We start from the raw sequence: 12,123 nt of genomic DNA on the forward strand, positions 1-12,123 counted from the left end.
GTGTTGTGCTTGTGCCTTGTCTGGGTGGTTGTGATGACATCCGGGACCTTCTGGATTGTGGTGTTTGTTGTGCTGAACTTGAGAGATCATCTTTGTCAAGCATAAAGGTTTTTTAGAAATAAGAGGGTTTAACAAATCTGGAAGTATAGTAAAACTGGAAATATAGSTATAGGCTGTCCGTTTCTTCAGGAACAGAGAACAGAGAAAAGGTTTGGTAGTTACACAGTGCAAAGCAATCCTTGATGCACATAACATGCACATAACATCTTGGGGTTGGTTGGGGTGGTTGGGGGAAAGGGGCTGTGCACTTTCTAAGCAGCTCAGGGAGCGAGTTTGCACACAGCAAACCATAACTGACCCAACRCAGACCAGGAGTGGAGTCCGTGCTTGCTGAATTCCCAGCGCTTAATGAAGTATGGGACGTTTTTCTGTGAGTGGCATTTCATCTTCATGAGCAATAAGGGATTTTATTTTATCTACCCAAGGGGCTTGATATTTTTGGTACCTTTCATCCAGCCCAGCCTACGAGAATACACCTATCATTGTGTAGTTTTGCATTTGCCTTATGATGTCCACTTTCATGTTAATTTTTTTGTGCACAAGCATTGTCAGAGACAGAAAAAGGTCGGTTACTTCTGCTGGATCCCCAAATTTGTTTTCGCAAGCTGACTACCTGCCAAGTCCTGCCGCAGCCCCATCCCTGTGGCAGAAGGTTTTACCCTTGGCTTCTTGCCCTCCATCCCTTTCCCTACTGTGCCCACTCGGGTTGTTGAAGCGATGTGGTGCTTGGGATGGCTCTTCAGGTGCAAGAACGGAAAGGGGAAGGGGTGCTTTCTTGTCCTTGATGCATGTGTCATCTCCTGACACAAACAACCAGTGGGCCACAGAAAATGGGTCCCGCCCCTTCCTCCATTTTAGGTCAGCGCTTCCACATCATTCCCCAGGGAAATACTGGCAGGTAGCCAGGTAAAGGTGACGGAAAGGATCTTGGTTTGTGTGTGAAGCCCTTTGCAGGAGCGCAATATTGCTTTACATATGGGGAGAAACAGTAGGAGGAATCAGAGAGACTCGCTCAGAAGCAAGGAAAATGGAGGCAGGGCCTGATCTCATGCYGCTCAAACAGACAGCACCTTTTCTACAGCCTGAGGTGAGGATCACATGAAGCTTTATGCCAAGGGAAACCATTATTATTTATTTTGGCAAGGTGCGTGGTTAGCTCCCCATTTCCATGCCTGTCTCAAGCAGGACATAATCTCACAATCTGTATTTGCTGCTTTCAGACAGGGTGTAGAGGAGATCCCGAGTCAGTGCAGGGAAGGGTTTGAGGCAGCGAAGGGCAGTGAGGGGGGTTGGCAGTGAGCCACCTTTGCAGCTCGGCAGCATCTGCTGCATTGGTTACGCTCAGCACAAGCCTTTACCAGAAATGGGTCATAAATGGTCTTCCCCTTGGCCTTTTGTGGGTAGCAGGCAAGGATTCAAGCAACAGGCTGCCCAGGGAGGTTGTGGAGTCTCCTTCTCTGGAGGTCTTCCATCCCTGCAAGGGATACTGCCCTTTGTCACATGCTCTGGGTGTCCCTGCTTGAGCAGGAAGGTTGGACTAGATGATCTCTAGAGGTCCATTCCAACCTTAAACATTCTGTGAGCCTCTATTCTTTATCTGCTGCCCATGAACTATGGAGAAATGCTTTCCATAGAGGAGAAATGCCAGAATTCTCTCCATGTGGAGAAATGCCACTGTGTCGTRGGAAAGTTTAAAAATTCTAGTTTCTGAAACGTGGGCTAAAACAGTTCTCTGTCCCCTTTTGCGACTAGTCTCACCTGCTCATGGTTTACCGCAGTGTCACAGTATCTCAGTGTCACAATGGTCAGGGACCATTGTGAAGAGCTGCATCCCTGCACGCCTGGCCACACGTTGAATTACGTTCCACTTTCCTCACAGGGAGATGTTTCATCCAAGCGCTCACTCCCTTCTCACTCCTGTTTTAAGACCCCTCATGGATCTGATCAGTGAGCTGCCRCTTAACCAGGACATGCTCCTGTATGATTCACCTACAGGTGAACATTTACTACCCAACTAGATGTCCTGGCCTCCTTCCTCATCATCTAACCTGACATATGGAGTTGCCTGGGTTTGACCTCCCTGAGAGGGGTCTGAGGAGRCTCCAAATCTTCCAGGTCCTGGTGGGAACAGGGTGCCCTTCTCATCAATTTGGGCTCTTCTAAGAATTCTACCGTAGAGCCAAACCCTTTGGCAGTCCCAAGGGTAGGTCTTACGCKGTCCGTGGCACTAAGTCTTTTAAAGTGTGGTTAGAAATGGATGGAATTATTCCAGATGTATGATGGTGTTGGATGATGTTTTCAAACCGCTATTCATGTTTATGGAGTTATTAGAAAAGCCTTTTCTGGCTGATTTTCATGTGTCTACTTGATTGCTGTGGAACTCCTTGCAGCATGATCTCTGCAAGCAAGAAAGTATTAGCAATAGAGAAAAAAAATGTATCCAATATCATGTCTTGGGGAAGAGACCTTAGGTTTGAGACCAATCCCACTGACCTTTTTGAGAAAGACAAAATCAGACCATTTTTTTCATTAAGCATTTTTTTTTCCTCAGTGCAGCGAGAGTCTACCCAGAAGAAAACCTTCACTAGCTGGATAAATTCAATACTGGCAAAGGTGGGAAAGACTTTTTCTTTGTCTTTTTATTTCAGAAGTGCCCTGTGAAGGTTACATTTTTCGAGAATAAACAAAATTAGTTTAAGCTTTTGGGCAGTAACTGGAAAAAATACCCCTTGAGAACATTTGTTTAATGAATGCAATTGCCTTGTATCAGTGATAATCTAAGGACATTCAGAAGGTAGGGTTTATAAGTAGATGAGATTAGCTTTCCCCTTGATCCAGTAAAACTTATTTCCTCCGTCTCCAAACTTTGAGTTAGGTTGTGGTGCACATGTCCTAGGCAGGATTTTAAGATGTTCTATATTTATAGTTAGTTTTTATTGTGTTTAGATAAGAATTATTCTATAATGCAATATACGAACATGAATTTAATGGGATAATCTGAGTGAAAAGTGAATATTAAAAAAATCACATAATACTGTAGGTTTTCTTTAAGCTTTCATAAAGCAGCTAATGCAGAGAACATTGGGAATCTGACTTTTTTGAGCCAAATAATCTTGCTTTGATCCTTCSTTGGGCAGAATCCATTGAGCTTGTGATAAATTTGTGTTGTCCACATCCAGTAAAAAGGTGAGGGAGTTAATTATTCAATTCTGTAGTTGAATTTGAACTCAAGATACAAAGATTAAGAAGTCAAAATATAAATTAGCTGCACTTCTTAATTTTCTTCATGTTCAAAGTTGTTGTATTTTAACACATACCTCACTGAAATGCATAAATGCTTGAAAGTAAGGCCTGAATTAGCTCCTGTAGAAATCAGAGGTGAGGCAAGAGGGTACAAGAGGCAAGGTGGTTATGGTTCAGAAGGAACAAGATATGGGAAATGAGGTGTGGGATTTGTATTTCAACTTCCTGAAAAAAAATGCTGCTCAGACTTCTAAACAAATTAAAACAATCTGTTATGTTCTGCAGGGTAATGTTTTCAAAATGACAAAAGATGGTGTAACAAGCGATGAAATTTATTTTGCAGCATACACCTCCTTCTGTTATCTCAGATCTGTACACAGACATACAGAAAGGACATTTACTTTTGGATCTGTTGGAAGTGCTTTCAGGTCAACATCTGGTAAGACAGAGTAATAAAAAGATTATGTCAATCCTTGGTTATGTTTGGCAGATATTTCTGCATGTGTTTAGTTGTAAGCAGTGATCAGTCTGGGGCCATGGAGCTATTCACAAGTGTCTTAATCACTGACATTTAATTGTATCCACTGATCCTAGTTCATTGCAAGTCATTCACGAATCTTTGCAAGACTTCCCTTATCATAATATAAATATATAAATTAAAACAGATTATTGCTACTGAGAATGTAACTTTTTTTTTTTTTTTACTTTACAGTCCCGGGAAAAAGGATTTAATACCTTCCAGTGCAGAAGCAACATAGAAAATGCTTTGACATTTTTAAAGAGCAGATCAGTGAGTATTAACTTCAAAATTCACAACTAAAGCCAGTTGAGCTGGTGGAACACTTTCTTTGTTAACAATGATCCCCCTTTTTTTTTTCCTAGCTCAAGCTCATAAATATTCATGTTGCTGACATTATTGAAGGAAAACCTTCCATTGTGCTTGGCCTAATTTGGACAATTATATTTCATTTTCATGTAAGTATTTCAGCGATTTGAGATAGTGTTTTGGTAGAGGGAAAAAAATGCGCAAGAATATGTTGACTTATGTAGTCACCAAATGAGATGAATTAGTACAAAGGAGATTATTTTCTGGTGGCTTGAAGCAGTGACTCGGGGAAGAGATGTGCCAATGCATCCAGTCTGTGTCTGTGAGCTGCTTCTCCAGTTCAGTGATGGAGTTACAGTCTGATGAACAATATCTAGCTCAGAATGGTAGAATGGGCAGATATATTTTTCTTTTTCCTTTTTTTTTTCTTTTTCCTTTTTTTTCCCTTTTTCCTTTTTTCCTTTTTCCTTTTTTTCCTTTTTCCTTTTTCCTTTTTTTTTTCTTTTTCCTTTTTTTTTCCTTCTGTTAAAAATAGTCTAATCTTTGTCCATTTACTTTAGCCCTCTGATGATTAAGCTCCAAATAGGGTGAATAGTGCAAACTGGCTCACCTCCACCTCTCTTAGGAGCAGCCTGTGTTGGTTATGCTTGTGCTGTGTAGTACTTGCTATTCTGTTATTTGGTACTGGGTGCCTAAAGTAACATGAAGGCTGTTTGGCTGCCTTGTTTAGTGATGTTTCTTTTACCAGATACTGAGCATCTTGCATAGGTTATGGGGAGGAGGGGCTGTCTTTTGCTGTGGTTGTGTTGGAACTATAGGGAAAGACGGAGCTTAATTATTTTCTAGCAAGAGTCCAGCAGAGAGTTAGTATAGGTGCACTGTCATGAATTTGGGACTGGCGCTCAGGGAAGAACCAAAAAGTGAATTTATTTAACAGTATGTATCCCTTGCCCTTGGTAAAGGTCTTTTGGTGTTGAAGGTTTCAGGGCCACACGTACCCCGAGGCTTTATCTTTTTGCCTGAACGAAGCTTCTGGGTGTGCTGGATGTCTGAGGTCTGTGAAGCAGATATTGCTGTGTCCTGTGTGAACACGCAAGCTCTGAACATGCTTAACACACAGCAGTGTGTCAACAGCACAAAYCCAGCTGCCATGGGCTGCTTTCAGTGGTAGGAGGAGCACTGAAGTATATTGAGTAAGAAACTAATTCAGTGCCAGTGCTGGTGTCCACAGTAACACATGGGTGAGCTGTCTTGGGTGAATATTGCCAAAAAATCACCCAGTGGTGGGACTCATCGTGATATACTTCAGCTTGAGCAGATAAAATCTGGGAAAGACTTAAAAACACGATCTGATCACGACTACAACTGTAGCTGTAATAGTCCTGACCAATTCTCCCTGATTTTCTACAATGGATGCCTTGGTATTTTTTCACTGAAAACTGATTAAATGCTCCTGTCATCTCTAATAGATTGAAGAACTTGCCAGGACACTTGCTTGTACTTACAATCAGCCATCTCTTGATTGTTCAAGTGCTGWTGACTCCTCTCCAAAGGCAAGCAGATCAGTTAAAAAAAGTGCAAAAATTAAGGAACGGTGGAAGATCTCTGCAACAAAGGCCCTTTTGTTATGGGCAAAAGAGCAATGTTCACTGTAAGTTCCATCCAAGATTTATAAATAGTATCTTTTTTCATTGTTGTTTTGCTGCTTTCCTATGTAATGTTATTCCCCCCTCCTCTTTTATCACATCTCTTAGTGATGGGTTAGCATAAAATCTTCAGATTTAGATTTAAACTAAATCTTTAGATTTAGATTTAGATTTAGATTTAAACTAAATTTTTAGATTTAGATTTAAACTAAAATATGCTAGATTTTAGATTTAGAATCCAGATGATGTTAGCAGCACTTCAGTATCTCTCGGGCCTTGAGTGTTTTGACATTAGCCCTTTAAACATAAGAAACTGAGGCTAATCCTACTAATAAAACACCATGATGTAAACAGAGTTGTTTAGTTTTTTAGGGGCTTGCAGTTTTCTGTGTCATAAATCTAATGGAAAGCATTACTTTTCCATTAGTACTTTTCCATGGAAGCAAATAAGGGAAAAAGAAAGCCAAATATGTCCAATATTCAGCCACTTTACAGACAAATTTATACACATTATTGCAGGATCTCCCATGCTTTGCTCCTTGTTTTCAGTGCAAGAGGATGCTTAGACAGTGAGAGCAATGCTGGGACGTGGAAAGTGTGTTGTGTTAAGACAAAGGCAGACTTGGTCTTAAGAATGAAAAAAAGGATTGYGTCATTTTAAAAAATACTTGTAGCAATTGGTAGTACTGACTTTATTGCTGACTGACTTAGCTTCTACAGAATTCAGTGGCAATGTTTTCTGTAACTCCTTGTATTTGTATCACAGCCCATTTTACTGATTTTATACTGTATTTATAAATTTATACTTAGGACATCTGAGGAAAAGGCTCTGACATTTTGTTTCTAATACTTTTTGGGGTAGGCATGGTTCTATCAGTGTGACTGATTTCAAGTCAAGCTGGCGAAGTGGATTGCCTTTTTTGGCTATCATCCATGCCTTAAGACCAGGCCTAGTTGACATCGAGAAGGCAAAAACTAGAACCAATAAAGAAAATCTGAAAGAGGCTTTCAGAATTGCGGAACTTGAGCTGAATATTCCTCGACTTCTTGAACCTGAAGGTAAATGGTCTGGGTTTTTATATATCTTTGTGGTAAGAGCGAGTGTGATATTGTCTGTATTGTCTGGTATGTGTTGACCTGTAACACAGGARAAAATAAGGCTGTGTTCAGATTTGAAATGATCATTGATATTTACTGTAATGCTGAAACCTGTTCTTTAATGTATAATGCAGAGTGTACTTCAGATTTTGAGGCTTTTTTTTAAAAATTTGCATTAAATACAGCAACAATATGCAGAAGAAAGGATATGAAACTTTCCCATTTRTAGGAGAAGCCCATATCATTATACTCTGGTATTCCAAAGGGAAAAAAAGAATCTATAGTAAAGAAATTTCTGATAATGGTATTTTAACCAAACTGCTGAAAAATAAATGTTTATACTTACTGTGCTAAGTAAGTGCCACATAATGTGTAAGTATATGTGATCAGGCCGTGAGGACTGTGCAATTATGTTAATGGAGTGTTGGCTCTTGTAGATGTTGACGTTATGAATCCAGATGAAAAATCAATCATGACTTACGTGGCTCAGTTTTTGCAGTACTCCAGGAAWTTACCTGTGTCTGAAGAAGACATGCAGGTATGTCGTGTATTTTATCATTGACACATTTTTAAGTGATTCTGTGATGCCGAGAGTTTCGGTGTTTGCTTTTCCCTCTTTATAATGTGACTTGGTAACTGTGGTCTTTAATGGTGTCTGTCATCTTCTGGTTCATTCACTGAGAGGGTTGAATTGGTTTGAAGCTTCTGATGCTCCCAAGACCCAGTGTGATAAGTTTTTGATGATATAGGTGGAATTGTGGTCCAGACTGTCTTGTTTTCCATTTATCTATTTAATTTTCAAACATTTTCAAGCCTGTTGCCTTTGTGTACAGTCTGAATTGTGTGTTTAAGTTTCTAGACAAAGGCGGACAAATTGACAAATATGCAGAACAAACAGATTTAAAATTAGAGCCTGCTCCTGGGAGTTTTTCTTTATTTTTCGAAAGTGTGGGTGAGGTTTATCATGTTCACTTGTGCATTGTTTTATGTCACAATGTAAATTAACAACAGATCTTGCAGAATCAAAAAATGAAYTTTTCTGTTCTAATTAACAGGGAAAAGTAAGAGACACCGTAAGTTGGTTGGCTGCACAAGGAAAGAAATTGGAGAAGTTACTGATTGACACTGAGAGTGAAACATATTACCAAAAGTACAAAGTAAGTTGCATTTCACTGACCYTTTTAAAATACTTACCTGCTTTGTCAAGGAATTATTAAAAATACATTCCCAGAAACATAGCTTTTCATATTCATTGCCTAAATCGATTTTTTAAATAGATCTTTAAACAAAAGAGTTGGAAACCTCAGACTGAATTTGTTAAATGCACCAAACTGGTTGAGGGAAGATTTTGAAAATAAAAATCTATAAGGAATTAGTTGTGTCCTGCTTGGTTGGCTCCTGAGCAGAGCAAGTTTTTTTTGGAGAGGGTGAAGTAATGTCTTTTAATTAATCCATGCAGTTGGGATCACTTTCTCCTTTGCTGTGATAATAATAATGGTTAGGTTTTCTCAACTAGCATCAGGAAAGGATACTTAAACACTGGTGATAGGTTGCATCTAAAGTAAAAGTGTTTTTGATTTAGGTGGCCTAGTAGCCACTGTTTATAATTAAAAGGCCTATGTGGGACCATGAAGGGAAGAAATTTTCCCCTCTCTGTCTGAGAGAGGAGAATCCATGTCCTGACTGGATGGAGAATTTATATTAAAGATTTCCCTACTGTATCATCTATGCTTTCAGACCCAAATACTGCCTGCAGGTAAGAATGCTTTCCTTCCCATTCATCACACCCTTTGAAGTTAATGGAAGTCCTAATGATATGTCCAAAGCCAATATTTGACTCGCCCAGTTCCCACTTGAAGTTTTCTTCTATGGCTTATTCTTCCTTCTAATCCCAAGGAAATGATGTCATTTATGGAAGCATTTAACCAAGAAAAAAAAGCCTTTCTGCCTGTGTTGTCATCCAAAGCAAGCGTGGCCGAGCTAAGTGAAGATCAGCACCAGATGAGAGAAGAGTGGCATAAACTGGTCTCTCAGGTCAGAGACATTTCTGGCTCTCTTAGCACTATGTGCTTGATGAAGAAGTGTAAGTCTTTCTCAGGAACTGACATGAGGAGAAGAGGGGAGGTGATGTTTTATTTGGATTAATTATGGTATGATAGACCCTCCACTTGAAGTCCAGAAGGACTGAACGGTGTTCAGGGCCCCAAAGAAGACAAAATGTGTATTATTTTTCTGCCTCTGGCAATCTGGGTCTCAGGTAAACCTAACTCATTCCCAGCTACCTTCACTGGAAGCTCCTTTTCTGGAATGGTGGGTTTTTTTTCCTGAGATATCCAGAGCATCAACTTACGGAGCGTATGTCAGTTCCTTGGGACTGGTGAAGAAAATTTTAGCGAGAAATATAATCATTTCTTTGTTTCTTTTTCTTTTAAGATTAATGAATGGAAAATAAAGCTGGACCAGATGCTGCCCCCGCCTCTAGATGGCATTGAGGCCTGGCTTCAGGAGGTTGAACATCTGCAGGCAGATGATTTGCCTGATTTGCAGGACCCCTTTAAAGCAATGTCTCTCTTCAGAGAAATAATTGTAATATTTAAGGTATGCTGATCACTAGGGGAAACCTCCTCTCCAGTCTGACCTAGCAAAGCACATGTTATYGAGGTGATGTTGACATTTTGGGAAGGGGTGTGGATATATTTATCTTATGAAGATGAAAAGCCCCTCTGAAGATATCTTAAGTTTTGAACTTTGAGTAGTTTAATCAAATAACTTCACAGGTCTATAGGAGAGACTTCTGATTTCTCTGAGGTGAGATTAAATTAAAATTGTATACTGAATGAGTAAATTGTGGTATTTTTTATATGATACTTGCAACTTGTTTGTTTGCTAAGTAATAATTCAGATAAGCACATGCTTATCTTTAAATCTATGCTTAATACATGCCTACTCAGAAAAGCACTTGGGTCACATTCCAGCGAGTTCATGCAGCTTATGTGATTAAAGTTAAGTACTTGCTGAATCACTCTGCAATTCCACTCAAAGCAGTGGAAGGTATTCCAATATTCAGTACCTTCCTTGCAAGTTGTTTATTCCAGTCTTGAGATCTTGGCATTGATAATATTTTAAGTACCCTTTTGAGTCTGAAGACTTCAAAAAAATTACTGTATTAATACCTGATTGATGAATGTAATGCTGTGCTTTCTTTCTATATCAACAACGGGGAGGGTGGCTGTTTTTGTGACATGTCCATGATATAAATTGGAAAGGATGTGAGCTGGAGGGTCTTGTGAGTGCCTTGGTAGCACCACTTCTTTGGACTGGCGCTAGGCAGTTGCCAGAGTGAGACATGGCTTTTCARTTGGTAATAGCTTTGCCAAACTTCGGCCAGACTTCAAGATCTTAGTATCTTGAAACTGTTAAAATATCACATCTTAGTTCCAAAGATGGTAGTAAAACTGAGGAAGGAATTGGTAGTGTAGATAGCATAGATTTGTGTTCTGTGCTTTTAACAGATGCACAGTGGTGAGATGAATCGTATTGCACGGTTAGTAAGTATGCATTTTTGGAGGTGATGAAATATGAATAATTTCATTTGACTTTGATGAGTTAAAACACTGGAACATTGTCTTGTGCTAACTAGTTCTTAATAGCTCTCACTAATGTCAGATGATTTGCAGATTTCCAAGCGAAATGTTCTAGTGTTTAAATGAATGACTTATGTCTTTTTCTCCCTAGGGCTTGATGGATTGTTTTGATTCTCACTTGGACACCCTTCAATCCTTCAAGAATGAAGATGAGAAGAATATGCCACTAGTACTGCCTGAGAAGCTAGAGGAAATGAAACGAAGGTTGTGGTTCTCAAATTCCCTCTACTTTGGCTRTGTTGTCTTCTAGCTCTGCTATTAACTTGTTCTGTTACTCTGAACAAAGTGTATAATTTATCCATGCTTGGAGAGAAAGCACATTTGCTCTCCAAGAATGAAGAGATTGGGATGCAGAGCAGGCAGGTTCACTCATTGGTCCTATAAATGTCTAATTATTTGTACCACATGGAGCTCATCTCATCTTAGATGCCCTGTGTTCGTATGGATAGGAAATATCTCTCTAGGGATAGCAAACATGAATGTTTTCAATTTGAAAAAAATTACTGAGGGGTCGGAAGGCGTGTTCTCTGCACATTTTTTAATTCCTAACTTTCTACAGATCTACAGGGTGTCTGACCCCATGTAGCTGTTGGAAGCTTCTTTTCAAAAGTGACCAGAGAATCTGAATCTGTGTGCTTAATCTGAAACCCTTTGATACAATAGATAGCMGATCTCCATTTTTTAGCTATTCAAGGCTTTTCAAAATTTGAGCAGGCAGGATTGCTATGCTCAAAATTGTTGATGCTGAAAAATATTATTTTGGATTTTTATTTCTGTCATAACAAAATAGATATTTGCATCTAATGTCTGGAGTTACAATTTTTAGGCTAAAAACCTTACACATTAGTGCCATCTATATGCAGTAGTTTGGGATCAACCTTTGGAACATTTTGCTGATTGCAGATTCAGTAATATTCAGTTCACAAACTCCGACACCTTTCTTGAATACCACTGTGGGCTGTGCTCAGCTATTGCCAATGAGGTGATGTTGAAGCTAAATATCTGGAACATGAAATATGGGACAAAAGAGTCAGTGGAATCACTGTTGGAAGACTGGAATGTAAGTTTAAAATATGAGTGTTTCAAAATATTTGAACCCTGACAGCAATCTTTTTTCCTCTGGTTTTGTTTCATTCAAGCTTACCTCTGCCCTCATTTGAAGATAGTAGCGTGGTTGAGAAAAGCACAGTCACTTGTGAGATCTGGGATTTCTGCCAGGGAGCACGGGTAGACTTCATAAACTTTTMTTTCCACAACATCTTCCCATTTTGCTCTTAATGTGAGTTTCTTCAGCCTGGAGAAGATGCAGCTGTGACTATCTATAATTTCCCCTTTCCTCATTTTCTTTCAGAGAAAATGTTCAGAGAAAAGGAACAGGAGACCCTTTCTTTCTAGGCTATTTAGAGGCTCTTTCCTAGCTGAAATCCACCCAGATCTCTGTAGTTCAGTAGCAGATATCTTCAAACTCTACCACTACCACAGTGCTAGCTCATTCTATCTGTACCTGATGCCTCTTTCTTTTCCCAGCCTTCTTGCTTCTGAATGCTTCCTGCTGCAATTGAATTGTCCTGTTTTGTTCTGAATTTCTTGTTTCAGTCATTTATAA

The 12,123-nt window shown here is 39.5% G+C and overlaps 1 protein-coding gene across 1 annotated transcript in view; it reads left to right on the top strand.

The window, feature by feature from the left end:
- The window catches only part of SYNE2 (spectrin repeat containing nuclear envelope protein 2), a 145,015-nt gene that overhangs the window by 6,935 nt on the left and 125,957 nt on the right, over nt 1-12,123 (top strand). Inside the window, exons 2-13 of the mRNA XM_026053733.1 lie at nt 2,612-2,673; nt 3,647-3,742; nt 4,016-4,093; nt 4,186-4,278; nt 5,599-5,780; nt 6,638-6,834; nt 7,311-7,411; nt 7,929-8,030; nt 8,770-8,907; nt 9,307-9,471; nt 10,609-10,721; nt 11,421-11,577. Of these exons, the coding sequence (XP_025909518.1) occupies nt 2,612-2,673; nt 3,647-3,742; nt 4,016-4,093; nt 4,186-4,278; nt 5,599-5,780; nt 6,638-6,834; nt 7,311-7,411; nt 7,929-8,030; nt 8,770-8,907; nt 9,307-9,471; nt 10,609-10,721; nt 11,421-11,577 (1,484 nt within the window). The remainder of the gene's footprint in view (nt 1-2,611; nt 2,674-3,646; nt 3,743-4,015; nt 4,094-4,185; nt 4,279-5,598; nt 5,781-6,637; nt 6,835-7,310; nt 7,412-7,928; nt 8,031-8,769; nt 8,908-9,306; nt 9,472-10,608; nt 10,722-11,420; nt 11,578-12,123) is intronic.

Source organism: Nothoprocta perdicaria, unplaced genomic scaffold (assembly GCF_003342845.1).
Source record: "Nothoprocta perdicaria isolate Ctin4 unplaced genomic scaffold, notPer1 scaffold_118, whole genome shotgun sequence".
Lineage (NCBI taxonomy): Eukaryota > Metazoa > Chordata > Aves > Tinamiformes > Tinamidae > Nothoprocta > Nothoprocta perdicaria.